The sequence below is a fragment of the Porites lutea genome, chromosome 8 (genome assembly GCF_958299795.1).
Source record: "Porites lutea chromosome 8, jaPorLute2.1, whole genome shotgun sequence".
NCBI classification, from domain to species: Eukaryota; Metazoa; Cnidaria; class Anthozoa; order Scleractinia; family Poritidae; genus Porites; species Porites lutea.
The window spans coordinates 25,104,547-25,121,205 of NC_133208.1; the positions used below are offsets into that span (position 1 = coordinate 25,104,547).

At 39.7% G+C, this 16,659-nt stretch overlaps 2 protein-coding genes and 1 pseudogene across 2 annotated transcripts in view; 1 reads left to right on the forward strand and 2 right to left on the reverse strand.

The window, feature by feature from the left end:
• Positions 1 to 16,659, forward strand: part of LOC140945410 (uncharacterized) — a 122,289-nt pseudogene that overhangs the window by 88,067 nt on the left and 17,563 nt on the right.
• The window catches only part of LOC140946783 (uncharacterized), a 130,396-nt gene that overhangs the window by 54,249 nt on the left and 59,488 nt on the right, over positions 1 to 16,659 (reverse strand). The window lies entirely within an intron of this gene.
• LOC140946782 (uncharacterized) lies at positions 13,161 to 14,669 on the reverse strand. Its single transcript, XM_073395892.1, has 2 exons — positions 14,512 to 14,669; positions 13,161 to 14,355 (listed from the first exon to the last, which is right to left on the reverse strand). Exon 2 carries the CDS (start codon positions 14,326 to 14,328, stop codon positions 13,228 to 13,230), a length of 1,101 nt encoding a protein of 366 aa, XP_073251993.1. The 5' UTR covers positions 14,329 to 14,355; positions 14,512 to 14,669; the 3' UTR covers positions 13,161 to 13,227.

A 16,659-nucleotide genomic window follows, 5' to 3' on the forward strand; every position in this document is an offset into this window, starting at 1 on the left:
AAGTGTCAAACACACTTTTTCTTAATGGTGTACCTGATGAAAGAAAAAACGTAGCCTCTTACAGGTTCCGAGATAGTCGGTCCGCGAAATTGAGAAAGCGCGAACAGGAAAATAAAAGGGCCCCCCTTTTCTCAGATTCAGGCGCTCATATTTTTGTACGCCTTTCACCTCGTCATCCCTACTATCTGCGAGCCTGGAACAGGCTTTAAAAAACGCTGTATGTATTTTTTAGTCTTAAAACAGATTAATCCTGAGGGAACCAGATCCAGCTCAGAGCAGGGTATACGAAGTAATAATTATTACCGGTGAGCGAGAGTTCGAAAGCAGACGCAAAGATTCCCTCGGTACTTAATCTAGCCCAAGCAGCTGCAGGAGCATTTTATTTTGAAACTTATTTTTTATACAGATATTTTTCTTTTTTTTTTTTTCTGGAAAATGAGCTAAGGGCAACTTCCTTGTCGTTTTCGTGTGTTCTTAAAACGAGGTTCAGTTTTGTCATCAGTAGCCTCTTTTATGATGCTTGTTTCGCGGAGAAGTCGCAAGATTTAATATTTCCCCAAGACTGTATTTCATTCGATTCAATTGGGTTTTACAATACGTTTCGCTTTAGTTCTCTTCGTAGTCGCGATTTTTTAACAGAGGAGATTGTTGATATTTTGGGCAACCATTACACGGGCTGCAAGGGATAGCATGGTTGTCTTGGTATGAAACTCCTTCCTCAAGATATAATCTGATCAGTATGCAAACAGAAAACGGAGGAAATTAAAATAAAATAAAATATTCCCACTGCATACATTATTGGCCCGTGACGCGGGAATTAAGTAACTCCGTAAATTCGGTCGTTTTGAGGCTGCGCGCTGGTGGCATGATTCATCGCGGCCCTTGGTTATATTTGCTTAGTTTTTGCCCGCCTCTTGGCTAGTTCAACGCAGGTTAGTGGAAATGACTTAGAAATTTCGCCCCTCCCACCTCCCCTGGTGGCGGTTGACGTCGCTAACCCTTATTATTCGGCATGCCTATTATCCTGGCAGTCGCGGTTGCCTCCCATAACTTAGTTCCCCCGTGTCGGAACAATAGGTATGCAGTGCGAAATTTATACGAATCGCATTTAAGCTGAAAGTGATACAATACGACTTTACTAAACTTTTAGCATATAACTAATTTCCTCAAAGTGTAAAGGTTTGCTATTTGTTTGCCTTTGAATGTGTTAGAGATATTAAGGTAGAATAATTAGCGAACGAGCAACAGAAGCATGTTGATCGATGGCTAAAATAAATCGATCAAAGAATGCATACGAACACATTCACGATTAGTTTTTCTATTTGCAGGTGCATTTGATAAGAGCAGTTTAAAAGATGGCGAAGGTGCAACGGAAACAAAGAACTAGTAAACTGAGAGGAAACATGTCGTTTAAGTTGACAACTACTGTCACAGCTGTACATAAATGTATATACCACGGATCTCAATGAAGTAGTCTTGTCTGAGACCCGCAAAAAGAACAGGTGATAATTGTACTTTTTAAAGCAGGCGCCATTTTGATCAGTACAGGCGAAGGTGAAGCATGAGCTAAGCGCGGAGCACAAGAAGAAGGGGTAGGCAGGACCAGTTAGTCATCCTCAAAGTGGAGACGTTAAAGTTGGATAGACCTTCTGAGCCTACGTCTTCTATATTAGTCAGGACTTCTTTCGTTCAACGTGACGTCTGCTACTCGTTAATCCTGTGCCTACGCGTGCTTCAAATAAGCTCAATCACTGACATGTCTTACATAAACACAAGTATTACTTTGGTTTGATAAATTTTGTAGAGGTACTTATCTTGACGAACGAGATGAAATGCCACATAGATATCTAAGCTAAGAAAAGGGACGCAAGTGTTCTCTGGAACTAAGTGCTCTTCGCGAGGGGCACACATTCTGTAGGCACTCTTCTTCGCACAGATATTTTACAGAAAATCGTCGTTGGGTGCCTCAGCTTTGCGTCAATACGATACTTACGGTATTGCTTTTAAGTTGTTTTTTATTTGCCTAAGATCATTCACCACCCCGATGCTTTAGCGGAAAGTCCTAAATCAATTCAGCATGATGGCGAGTCTTAGAGGACACAAACAAAGAAAATGAATAAACATGTTTGTGTCCTCTAAGATTCGCTATCGTGCTGTATTTTCATTTATGGAAAAGACCTTCCATTAGTGACTGATAAGACTTAACAACTCGGGCGATGTACGAGATTGAATTCTTCCGTTTTGAATGGGGAGTTTTCCAATCCTCTGCCCTGCCCTGTCATACCTGCTAGGTCTGATCTTTTCTTTTTTTTCTCAAACGTAAACTGACACCAATGAATGGGTGGGTGCCCACTAGAATTTAGAAGTAGGGATTTATCTGAGTGGGTTCTCTTACAGCATTATGAACCCGGTTCAGTTATGAAACGGACTTGAGATCTTTAGAATGTCGGCAAATTCTAAAGTCTTTCCAGGTATGTCATTCTGTTTTTTTGAAAGGAGCCGGCCTATCAATCACTACAGCGTCTTTGTGTAATTTGTTAGGTTATTTCTATTAGAATTTTACGCCTCTGACTAGAGTTCTGTTACAAATAGTGTAGGTTAGCTGTTTTCTGAACTAAAGCGCTCATCAAATAACTTTGTTTTCAAGAGAAGAGGCTACTTAGTGAACAAGGTTAGTTATTTAGAGAGAACAGACGGCAAATTGATGTTGCTCGAAATATCTGAAAGTTTAAAAAAGAGAAAATCTAAACGCCGTAACTGTTCGTCAGTAGGGCGATGTGACTTTCAGTTTCCAGTAATGAGTCACATATATTAGAGACCTTTGGCATCAGGTTTTTCATGGGAAACCGCAAGCTGCAGTTTGCAGTTACGCGTTTGCAGTTTCACATTGCCGAGATTTCAAATTTTAGCAAGGCGTTCAGTTCAGTTCAGTTTATTTTTATTTAGCCAAAATATAATACAATACAAGAATACATATAAGAATTGTAATTCGGCAAGGGAGCCCAGAAGAAACCAGAATGCTTATGAAGACTGGGCTCCTCAGTGATCCTCAGTACGTCACAAAGAAATGAGTAAAGTAAAATGAAATTCGTGGAGTGATAACTTAAAAATAGGAACTGAGTTAAGATATGAGATTCACTTCAGTAACAAGATAAAAAAAAATAACTCTGAATTGGAACAGAAAACTTTCTTACGTTAGTACGGCAGAAAGAAATATAAAATCGATTTGAACTACGCTTTTATTGTTTAGTGCCGCTATGATGTCGTTTTCCATCAAGCCGAAGTGCATCACTTTTTTCGCCCAAACAACAGGAATAATTCATTGACTCGAGATCAAAAGTCCAACAAACACATCGCAAACGGATATAAAAGGTAGTTCGTACCCTTAAACGCAGGCTGTACTATTTTTAGTGGCATAAAACCTTGCCGTATATAACCTACCGCAAAAAGCCCTTGCTGGGGTTCAAACGTGAACTTCAAACTGCAAACGTGACCGCAAGGCCGTGGTCACGTGACATTTCGCGGTTTGCGGTTTGCGGATTTCCATGAAAAGGTCTCTGTTAACAACAAAACATGACCAGCTACAATTTTAACCTGATTCTGGCAGGACTTGTCGTTAGTGTTCCTCTCCGCCGCAGTGAAATAATTAAAAGTAAGAACCGAATCAACTCATTCTCTTTTGTTAAGAGGAGGAACGATGGGATGGAACGCTGGATGTTTAATCTTGTAGAGGAACTAGTACTGATCCTCCGGGATCCGTCCCCAGTCATCTCGCTAGTCTCTCCCCAGCTCCCCGTGAGAGAGTTTAAATATTAACGAGAGAAGCGCGCAGGAGATACGCGCGGGAGAGCTGGGACGGAAGAAGTGGGGAGACGATCAGACAATGGCTTACAGTAAAACCCCGCGACTAAGAACCTGCATTTTCCCAAGTTAGCCTAAACAGGTTCTTACATAAATAGTAATTAGCACAACTTTGGGCTATTTAGGTTCTTAAATAGGTTCTTATTTTCTGAAGAAAAAGATACATTGAAGCTAAGAGCATGTAGTTGTATGTACCTTAATTTCTTCTATAAAATCTGCAGACCATTACATTGCAGTTGGTGTGGTAAGTCTCCTTTGTCTTCAAAGAGGATCCTGAATGTTGACTTATCTTATTTGCCCAACTGAAAAGAATTATTTTTTTATAAAATTTAGAAAATAAGAACCTGTTTCATATTTTAGGCAGGGCTCCTGTTTTAAGCTAAACAGATTCTTGTATAAAGGGGGCGTAACTCGCAAATTTTAGCCTAACAGGTTCTTAAAAACCAGGTTCTTAGTCACGGGTTTTTACTGTAATAAATTAGACAATGATCTTTTGTCGAGTTCCCTTGCCAATCTCCCGCGGTCGATTCGCGACCGAGTATGAATGATGGGGAGGGGAGCACCGTGGGCAAGCCTCCACCGCGATCAAATGAGAAAAATTTGAAAAGCTAAGCAAAGTATTGCAACTTTTAAATCAGCCTTGCCTTTTCCCGTTGTTCAGATATTTCAATTTATAGCTGATTAGATCCTCTATTAGGATCCGGTCCTTCTATTTTGTAACGTTGGTCCTTGCTTCCAAAACTGAATTCAAAGCTAGGGTTAACACTTATGTTTCACTGGAAGCATACAACATATAAGTACCAGTGCGCTGTTGATTTACTAACTGCTTTGTAAGTTTAATAAAAAAGTTAGAAGTGTTTAAGAATATAAACAGGTAATACCGTTTGTCAGCAAAATTTACTCCAGGGCAAAGCGTTTTCAAGGGAAACAAGCTCAACATTTTGCGAAAAAATGAGAACTTTGTTAAATTAAGTGGTCATTTTGTACATCCTTGCCCATATTTCCATTTAATGACAAACGACAACCCAGACGAAAGTCATACGGCGCAAAATTAACGCGATGACTCAAAATAACCGCCATTTTTTGTGAGGGCATGACCGCGCGCACAACAACAACATGGACTCAAAACAACCTCAGAACAAATGTTGTGACTGTTCGGCCGGAGAATAAACGTCAAGCAAACTCTTGGAGATTCAAGACTTAACAGCTCCCTTTGCTCGTGTTTCTGAATGCCTCAGTTAAAAGAGTTAGTAGCGGAACTTATGGGAACGCTGAATGTGAAATCTGGTGGAGGTACTGATTACTTCCCAGTCCCCTGGCTTGTCTCTCTCTTTTATTAAATATTAACGGAGGAAGCGCATAGGATATACGCACGGGGAAAGATGGGAAATAAATATTTCCTCTCTCTTTCTCCTTCATCGAATTTCCGTGCCAGTCTCCCACAGGTCGATAGCGCAATGACTTTTTGACAAGATAACATTTTTCCGCGCATTATGAGAGCTAGGGAAAACGCGTCTTGGAGCGACACACGTCAACCCATCTCCCAGAATTAGACGATACATCCGGGACCTTTTAGCCGGTCAAACAAAAGGTAAAACAGCCAAAAATAGGTTAGCAGAACCTACATCAGGCGTGTTAGAGACGCACGTCAACCCAGAGGGGCTAGGTGACGGGCCTTTTTCCTGTGCCTTAACGCGAACAAATTTGTACTGCTAAGTTACTTCCTAACCTTATGACGATTTGTCTGAAAACATGGGCAAAACGGCTGGACAAGAAAGCAAAAAGGTACACATCCAGTTGGCGTCAGTCGCTCGCTTGTTTCTCTCTTTTATTAAATATTAACGACGTAAGCGCATAGGATATATCCACGGAGGAAGATGGGGAATGAATATTTCTTCTCTCTTTCCTCTTCATCGAATTTCCGTGCCAGTCTCTTCCTGGCCGATGGTGCAATGACGTTTAACAAAATCACATTTTTTGACGTATTTTGAGAGCTAAAGCAAACGCGTATTTCAGCGACGCACGTCAACCAATCACCCAGAATGCGACGACATACATCTGAGACCTTTTCAGTCGCAAGCGCGAAAATTCAAGTCTATTCTCAACTCAAGTGGGTCAGACAAAAGGGAAAATGGCCGAAAATCGGCTACCAGCACCTACATCAGGCATTTTTTCGACGCACATCAATCCCAGTGGGGCTAGATGAGGCCTTTTCCCCATACCCTAACGCGCACAAATTTGCACTGCTAAGTGTCTCTACACTTTTGACGATTTGTCTAAAAACATGAGCAAAATCGCTGGGCAAGAAAGCAAAAAGGTACACATCCAGTTACCGTCGGTCGATCTCAAGAAACGCTTGTGCTTGCCTTCAGACGACTTCAAAAAGAACAAACTCGTGGCGTGTGGGCGCGGTAGGGGAGTGTGTCACATAGACCCACATACTGTTTGACCACATTTTGATGTCTCGTTTGATCTTTAACTGAAAAGACGCAAGAGATCAGACAACTTCTGAAGTCAATTCTTATTAACGACAATACGTTTTCTACGTGAGTTAGCATGCTGATGAAGTAGATGTAAACAAAATGGGTTGGTTATTATGATGAACTCTAACTTAGACCACGGCTTACGAAGTCTTTGGAACTCAAGATCTCTTCCTTAGTGGGTCATTTTAAGAAGACAAATTCTTTTCTAGCCTACGCCATTTCCTTTCTTGAAACTGTCACGAAACACGGTGTTAACATAAAAACGTTCGCCAACTGAAAATCGCTTAGAACGCGGTTTTCTCAAACACTGGCTAAACTCCGTTTAAATAACTGGCCCAATGTGTCCTGAAAAATGGAAGGGAATTTTTTGGTGGAATTTTTTCCTCCAACTACTAGGACGAAGGCACTGTCACAAGCCAAAAAGCAATCTCTTTTCCGAGACTTTCGGTTGCTTAATCTGTGAAAAATCTCATCCTCAAAAACCGAGGGGCAGTCCGGAAGCCGTGCTTGAAAGCTTTCGTGGTCTTGTTTCTCCACTGAGACCCAACGGAATGCCCTGAATTTCTGAGAATGCACTGTTGGACATGTTAGCCAGAGACTCCATCGGCCTAAACCCTCTTGGACGCCGTATGAAGCTTACACAGTATAGTATTCTTTATTGCTTCCCAATGGTTCATGTTTCTAGTAAGTCTGTCAAAATTTCTGCTCAGCAAATGTTCATGAAAGTGTTAAAGTCTCTTCAGTTTTTAAGGAAAAACAATTTCCCAGTATCGTGAGTAAGAATCGAACGCGAATCGTAACATATGCGGTCCACCACCCATAGCACACTACGACCCTGAGGATTCACTGCTGAGAATAGGTTTGATTTGAAGGTATCTTAAAGCAAGCCTAAGCCTATCAGGAAGCAAACCGTTTTGAGTCAGTGCTTAACGTTAATCAGTAATTTCAGTTCTTAACCCTAATTAGTATTGTCAGTGCTTAACCCTAATCACTATAGTCATGCAGAGCTGGAAACTGGACCAAAAAAATTAAAGCAAGAAAAACTTTTCTGTGACGTAAGCACCGTGTCTGTACTTTAACGACCAATTAAGCTACGCTTGCACTAATTATATTGTGTTAAGTACCTAAAAACGTAAACTTAGTAACAAAAATAGACGTTAAATAGATAGAGCTCGAAACTGGATAAAACAAATTAAAGAAAGAAAATCTTTTCTGTGACGTAAGTCACGTGTCTGTACTTTAACGACCAATTAACCGGAAATCTTTGTTCCTGACAATGATTTTGAACCCCTGTGAGTCTGTACTCCTTCAGTTCGGTTCAGTTCAATTTTATTTAGCCAAAGTAAGTAAGAATACATATAAGAATTGTAAGTTGGCAAGGGAGCCCAGAAGAAACCAAAAGGCTTATGAAGCCTCGACTCCCCAGTCACAAAGAAATAAGTAAAATGAAATTCGCGGAGTATTATGCATTAAAAATACATGTAGTAACGAAAAACTAAACAAAGACTAATTTAAGTTAAGAATTTATTAACAAGGGAGCCCAGAAGAAACCAAAAGGCTTATGAAGCCTCGACTCCCCAGTCACAAAGAAATAAGTAAAATGAAATTCGCGGAGTATTATGCATTAAAAATACATGTAGTAACGAAAAACTAAACAAAGACTAATTTAAGTTAAGAATTTATTAACAAGAAAGAAAAAGTTTTATAACTCTGGATTGGAACGAATATAAGGAGGGGGGCATCACAAAATGAAAGCAATCAGCTTGCTAAAGAAGACAACACCTTAATAGAAAACAGAAAACTTTCTCGTGCTGGTACGGCAGAAACGAAATGAATATAAAATCTATTTGAACTACGCGTGTTATAACCATGAACTTGATTAATACGTAAAATGGATCTGGAAAAGCTGGAAGGAATTAAAGTATTTTTGAAAGAAAACTTAAATTTCCCGAGATGCAAAGAATAGATGTCTTCTAACTTAAGGATCATAAGATTCTTAAATAGTGGATCAGTGTGAGCTTCAAAGCCCTTCTTGCTGATAACTATAACAATGCAGTTTTGCGATAAGACCAGGCGCCTAAGGTGTGTAGGGTATGTCGAACTCCATACCAGAATGCAATATTAAAGATAATATATAGATTTAGCCACAGCTAAAAGCGAAGCTCCCATTAATAAATTTATAGCGGAGCTCCACCCGCGCGCGAAGCGCGCGCGTGGACGGAGCCCCATAGCTAAGGAAATGTGGTAATCTACCCATCCGAGAAAATTTGGTAATCACGTGACCGTACGCCCGACCGTCCGTCCGCACCACAGGGAAACCAATGTTTACTCTCACACTTTCTAGCTAGTTTGGGAGCCCAATAGAAAACTAATTGCACATCAATATTGTGATCAATTGACAGCTGTCAAAACAGGATATCCGCTGACCAGTATCACCTGACCGTACCGTGGGCTCAAGTGTCGACCCATCGAGGTCCAGTACTTTTTTGAAGTTATCCGCTGACAAATTACCAGTTTCAAATGATCGCAGGCTCAAGTCTATTTTTTCCAATGATTCATATGAAATATGTTGTGTTTATGTCACTATGGCCCCGCACTGTCAAGATTTTGATTTCAAACTGACCTCGGACGCGAAAATTCAGCCACTTTTTTAAAAATAAAGGCGGGGAAGACCTTTTCTTACCATGGTCACGCGTTGGTCACGCTCTACGTCCAATTTTTGTACTCTGATTGGTCAAAATGTTGACAGGTGAGTTCATGCGGAAAATTTATGCAGCATCTTGAAAGTTGTTTACTTTGACAGCAAAAGCTGACAGAGTTTTGTGTCAACTTGTGATGTTTTTAACTGTCTAAATCTTTTTCCGCTGGATGTACAAAATGAAATACAGCTGCTATCAAGAGTCTTCTGTTATCCATGGCTGGTTTGTTTATTGGGTTTTTGGTTGAGAACTGCGTCGCTTGTCAAAATTGGGTAATCCGATTTCGGATGGCATCGGTTTCGTCTTTCACTTTGCTCAATGCGTAAGAGGGTTTAAAAGTCTCAAGCAACTATGGTCTTCCTTGATATCTTTCAGGAACTGAATCTCGAATGGTAAGCCGGAATAATTATTGTATTTGATGTTTGTTTTTGTTATATCTAATTTCATGAAGTCGAGCACAGTTTATGCGGCAAGTTTTTGCACGTTTGTTGAGATTTGAGTCAATGATCTGATCTAGTATCAGGTTTGATATAAGCTTACAGAACTTTAAATGGCCTTCAGATATATTTTCTCACGGCAAATAGAAAAAAAAAAACGTTCCGAAGAATATTTAGTTATAAATTTGGCTGTGGAAAGAAAACTTTGAGTGATTTTCTTGTTTCGAGGAGTTCATCTTTGAAAAAAAACAAACACCGGGAGGAAGGCTGAAAGTAAAACAAAATAAACATAAGCTTAAGCTTTAAGCTTAAACACTCAGGATTTTTAGAGACACTTTAATACTTGTCTTCGTGAATGAAAATTGTTGTCTCTGTAAATGTTTTACCGAATTATATTTCTCTTATTGATTGTTAGTAGTCTCTCTTGCAATTTTAATCGCTTGTCTGTGGTGTTTGTTTTCATCGTTCATGAACATCGCTTGCAGGAGTACTTAGAAATGTCGCGCGTATCAAACGCTTTATAAGATTACACATCGTTATAACTGGAACCATTAAATAACAAAAAATAATGATAATAAATTCGTTATTATGTTGAAGCGTATCTCCATTAAAGTTCATTCAAACACTCGACCACACTGACAGCTCGCACTAAAAATGAGAACCGGCTGGCCGTATGAGTGATTTTGGAAATTTTTTGAACGGTTTCGCTAAAAACCCACGATTGATCTTCCTGAACATTGAAAAATTGTGAAATGCCGTATTCTGTCCGAGGTCTGTATGATAAAAAGTACTGTTTCACCTCAGATGTGATGTATAAAAAGTATAAAAATTTGGTTTACACACCCTCAGATTTGTTGGCAAGAATTTGTAAAGTAAACCTGTCGAACGCAAAAAAATGCGGCCTGATTTGTTTTCCAAGAATTTGTTTTCGAGGCCTAATCTACTGTGATCAAGAGACATTATGGCTCTTGAATGTGATAGAAGATGTTTGCTATTTTTTGGGTGTACGTATATTTAGGCTATCAACTCGATGTAAGATGTTTCACTCTAAAATAACTTATCCTTTCCCTCAAAAGTCACATGAATGTGCCCTTAAGCTAACTGATTTGTGGATTACAAGTTTATTGTTTGATTTAAAATATAAATTTATTAATGGGAGCTTCGCTTTTAGCCCTGGCTAAATCTATATATTAACTTAAATCAAACAATAATTTTGTATTCCTCAAATCAGTTAACTTAAAGGGACAGTGTCCCGATTATGCGCACGCGCGAGCGTCATCTGTTTTTTCTTCAAAGTAAAATAGAACTGTCAAATTGACTCGACAAGATTTCCTACCGGACCGCACCGCCGACAGAGATTTGTTGTTTATATTCTCAAGTAATATTTTACACTTTCGAAGAAGTCTTTCGTCTTATATAAAAATTTGGCTCGCGGTTCGAAGACTTATCGCGATTTTATCGCTAGCTGGGCCGCCTCGCGACCCGAAAATCTCGTTCCGCTCGCTTTAAAAACATATTTTCTAATTTGAAACTCGTGTCAGAGGTCAATCGCTCCAAGTCCAGTAATATCTGCCTGATTTGCTCGCGTTCTAGCCTCAAACGTTTGAAAGACATACATGTGACCTTTGAGGGAAAAGCCAAGTTATTTTGGAGTGAAAAAAATCTTGTATCGAGTTAATATAGCCTTATTTGTACACCAAAAAAATAGTCTTCGGTCACATTTAAGAGCAATAATGGCTCTTGATCACAGTAGATAAGGCGTGGAAAACAAATTCTTGGAAAACAAATCAGGCCGAATTGTTTGCGTTCGACAAGCGTACAAATTCTTGCCAATAAATCTGGGTGCGTGCAAACCATTCTTTTATTTTTTTTTAAACACCACATCTGAGGAGAAAGAGTACTATGAGGCGCTGTTTTTATCATGCAGACCTCGTACAAAATGCAGTATTTCACAATTTTTCAAGAAAAATTGCATTCATTCAATGCTCAGGACCATCGAAGCACGCGTGGACTTTTAATTAGCGAAAACGTTCAAAAAATGTCCAAAATCACCTATACGGCCAGCCGGTTCTAACTTTTGACAAGCGCCAAATTTGCCAAGAAATTTTAAAAGAGTCACGCTTCAACGTGATAAAGAATTTATTGAGTCTATTTTTTATTAACGGTTTTATAACCATGTGTAATCTTAAAAAGCGTTTGATACGCTTGGCATTTTGAGTAATCCTACAAGCGATGTTTATGAACACCTGAAAACAAACGGCAAAGCGATGAAAATTACACTTTTGAGACTACCGACAATCAATAAAGAAATATAATTCGGTAGAACATTTACAGAGACAACAATTTTCATTCACGAAAACAAATGAGTATTTAGGTGTCTCTAAGAATCCTCAAGTCTTCACTAGTAAGCTTAAAGATTAAGGTTATGTTTTAAGCCGCCGGTTTCCCGGTGTTTCCTTTTTTCAAAGATGAACTCACGACAAGAAAATCGCTCAAAGCTTTCTTTCTACAGCCAAGTACAGCCAAAATTATAACTAAATATTCTTCGGAAATTTTTTCGTTCTATTTACGGTGAATTAATATCGACTAAAGGCTTTTTAAAGTTCTGTAAGCTTAAGCTTATATCAAACCTCATACTAGGTCAGATCAGTGTCTCAGTCAAATCTTAATACAAACGTGCATAAACTAGCTTCATAAACTGTGCCACTGGACTTCATGAAATTAGATATAAATACAATAATTACTCAGGCTTACCATATTTTGAGATGCAGCTCCTGAAAGCTAGCAAGAAAGGCAAGGATCGCTTGAGCCTTTATAATTCTCGTACGCATCCAGCAAGGTGAAAAACAAAAACGATGCCAACCGAAATCGGATTATCGGCTTTGACAAGCGACGCATTCTCAACCAAAAACCCAATAAGCAAACCAGCCATGAATAAGAGAACACTCTTGATAGCAGCTGTATTTCATTTTTTACATCCAGTGGAAAAAGACAGTTAAAAACATCACAAGTTGACTCAAAACTCTGTCAGCTTCAGCTGTCAAAGTAAACAACTTTCAAGATGCTGCATAAATTTTACGCATGAACTCACCTGTCAAATTTTAACCAATCAGAGCATAAAAATTGGACGTGGAGCGTGACCAACACATGACCATGGTTAGAAAAGGTCTTCCCCGCCTGTATTTTAAAAAAACTGGCTGAATTTTTGCGTCTGCGGTCAGTTTGAAATCAAAATCGTTATAGTGCTGGGCGATACTGACATAAACACAACATATTTGATGTGAATTAAAATTAAAAAAAGTAAGCGTGAGCCTGCGATCATTTCAAAACGAGTAAATTTTCAGCGGATAACTTCAAAAAAATACTCGACCTTGATGGGTCGACACCTGAGCCCGCGATACGGTCAGGTGATACTGGTCAGCGGATACCCTGTTTTGACAGCTGTCAATTGATGACGACGTTGATGCCCATTGATGTGCAATCAGCTTTCTCCTGGGCTCCCAAAGTAGCTAGAAAGTGTGAGAGTAAACATTGGTATGCCTGTGGTGCGGACGGACGGTCGGGCGGGCGGTCGGTGTACGGTCACGTGATTACCAAATTTTCTCGGATGGGTAGTTTACCACATTTTGTTACCCATGGTGCTCCGCTGCGCGCTTCGCGCGCGAGAGCTCCGCTAAGAATAGACAAGTAAATAGTATAAAGTATACAAAGCTGTCCTCCTATCCTTTAGATTATTTCCTTTCTTTTTTAAAAACATTCATCCTTATGATTCAGCAAGTCACCTCCATTAATTTTCAGTCCGTTTATCTGAAGATATTCTTTATCTAAAATCTGTAAAGTAACATACTGCGCTAGTGTAGGCCTATCGAAAACGATGGTATGTCCCTCGCTAACAAATCCTCTTGCTGGTCCTTCAAAGTGTCCACACTGATTGTTAACCTGAAGTTTTTTGTTGCTATGGTGTCCTCTGTCACGTGCTGTGAACCCATCAGGCACAGGCGTCATTCCAGCTCTGACTTCTACATTCCTTAGTCTTGCCCAACAGCCATTTTTACGATTGATAATGGTCACGGACGAAATCAAGACTGGAGAAGGAAATCTCACTTCCAGCCACGGGTGCATCTCGTGGTCAGAGTGAAAGTAGAAATAGTCGTTATTCGAAACTTCGCCATCAATTGCAAATTTGGGCCCCCAATTATGTAAATTATTCTTCCCGTATACTGAGGATCCTCGAGCTTCGAAGCCCATTACATCGTTCGGCGCTGTCAGCCACTGCTTTATCAGATTGAATTTCCATTGCACCTGTGTCATAATCGTGACTTGCTCTTGCTGCAAACGGACAACGTCATTTATCATGTCCTTGGAGAAGGTATCCAGACTATTGATATCTTGAGGCCCAAGGTTTTTAACGCCTGCTTCAATTAGCTCTTTTATTTGCAGTTTGTAACCAAGCCCAATCACGTGGCCTAAATTCGACTGATCAATGTGCTTGATGATGTAATCTATGCAAATGCCACGCACATCCGTCAGATTGATGTAGTCGGCAAACATCAGAACATTTTCAACATTCCTTTCCTTGAGGTTCACTTTTTGAGTATACAAATATTCAATGCAAATCTTTATCTCATCATTTGAAAAATTAACAAACTTAGTTTCACGGCAATTTGAATGGAAGCGGAATAGAGCTGCGAAGTAATCACATTGAGAAGCAAGAATAAATTTGTGTGATTTAACCTCCATGTCATCTTTGTCCCGGATGGTAAAGTCATAAAATTGCTCTTCTTCCTTTTTCTTGTGATAGGCTTCTATGTTGTTACAGAAGTTCGTGTGACGAGTTCGTCCTGCCATTCTTGGTGAGAAGGATTTACCCTGAAGCTGAAAAAAAAACACCATCAAGCTCTCGATCAACTCCAATTTAAATTAGGCCAATCTGGACACTTCAACCATCCCAGCCGAGGTAAATTTGTTTGCTCAAAGTCAATTACCATAGCAACAGCTTGTAAAAATTAAACAAGTCAAATTACAACTCACCGCACAAGAAAGAAAAATTGTTTTGAGTCACTCTGAAATACTGAACTGAAACGATTCAAAAACTTTACGGATTCTGAAGACAAGTCTTGGCATGGATTACCTGTTCGGAAATTCTTTGAGCAGTAGACGCGTATACCTCCTTATTATATGAAGAATAATGCACAACGGCTTCCCTCACCTTCTTTATAAAGCTGCATCACAACCACTGTTTTGAGCAAATGGAAACAGTATGTTGCTGCTGTCAGTAATTACAAAAATAGCATCATAAAATTTGTGAGTATCATGAAATAGTTCGCGGATGGTGCAAAACGATCACATCTAAATACAGAAAAAAAAAATGATTTTGCATCTGTGACTTTCACTTTCTAGTGATTATTCGCATATCAACATCAGAACATGACCGACTAAAATTTTAACCTTATTCTGTTTTTATTGTCGCCCATTCTTTTCCCTCTTCCCACCCTCCCACCATTACCCCTTCCTCTTCATAATTTCAAGAATATCGAAGCATTGATAGTGAAAGTTGGAAAGTTAGTTAGTTGGAAAGTTATCTGAAAATCGAAATATCTCACTAGCCTTGATGACGTCATAAGGCGATTGATTTGTCATGACTTACGATGGCTGCCATCTTGGACTCCACCGTCATATTTGTTTTTATTTTTTTCTACTCGAAAATAGGTAAAATGCGGGCAAAAAAGCTGAGTAAAAATAGGCATTAAGAGAGTAAAATTGTCAGCATGACATCCTACGTTGTAAAATTAACGTGATGACACAAAATAGCCGCCTTCTTGGATTATTCTATAGTCAGGCCGCATCTCGAAACAATGTATTTTGTGACGGCATGACTCACACAGCGACACAATAGGTTAAGAATAAATGTTGTGACTGTTCGATCGGGGATAAACGTCAAGAAAACTCTTGGAGATTCAAGACTTAACAGCTCTGTTCGCTTGTATCATATTTTTGAAAGCTTCAGTTAAATAGTTAGTTAGGGAATGATGGGAAAGCTGAATGTAAAATCTGGTGTAGGGACGTTTTCAAATATTAACGATGGAAGTGCGCAGGAGATACGCGCGCGGGAGGGGAGCGGGGTTGGGATGGAAAAAGGAGGGAGACGACGACTTTCCTTTCTCTGTCTCATTCGTTGAGTTCCCTTACCAGTCTCCCGCGGCCGAATAGCAGCCGCGTATAAATTTAAGGGACGACTGGGGACGACTCAGAAATGCAGAGGAAACAACATCGTTCCCAGGCCTTTTCCTACACAACCAAAAAACGGCCTAAGAACAAGGCTGGGCGCAAAGGCAACGGTAAGTGCCGGTCGGCGGGGCAATTAATGGGTACACAGGATATTTAACAATTATTCTTTGAAATCGAGGTGAATAGTGGCAAAATATTTACCGAGCCGCGAGGTAAATATTCTTAAAGCCACTATTCACCGAGATTGAAAAGAATAATTGTTTTAGTATATACACACGAAGTGATCTAGACAATATTAAAAAGAAAACCATTTAAAGGCAATTTATTGACATGTCGATTCATGCGTGATGAATGCACAGTGCATGCGCAAGAGTTATTTACAGAAAGTTCAAACGTGGTAAATCTCTGCTCGAGCTTTTTTTTTCCACAAAATGTTTACAAAATGCTCAAAATGGCCTCACGGAAAGCCTAAATTAATAGTCTGGACTGAAAAAAACATCCAAAATCCTCTTTTAAAGTTTACTTAAAGTGGAAATTGAACGAGCAGTTGGAGAAGGAGCCACCAGAAATGATTCCATGTGCAGCGTTAGTTGACGTGTTTTCTTGAACAAAAATGTTCTCCTGGACATTTGTGGATGTGCTTGTGGGAATTGCTTTGGATACTGTCTCCAAGGGCCGGGAGAACGATTCACTTCTGCTAGCGGGTTAATGGCGTCAGGTCTGCAGAGGTTGATGAAATCTGTAATCGCCGAAGACATATCCTTGCACTGCTCGAACGTTGGACGATCGTTGTAGGATTGATTTCCAAACTTGCATCGCTTTTGTGGCCGGTGACTGCTCTGATGTGGCGATTTTCATATCTTTAGAAGACAAAATATTTACGGTGGTAGACCTGACGCAGTGATTTGTGAAAGGAGGATCGATACCAGCTCAGAGGCACATATTCTTCAT

Bases quoted from the DNA above. Each gene is read 5' to 3' on its own strand.
- LOC140946782 (XM_073395892.1), bottom strand. From the start codon at position 14,328: ATGGCAGGACGAACTCGTCACACGAACTTCTGTAACAACATAGAAGCC.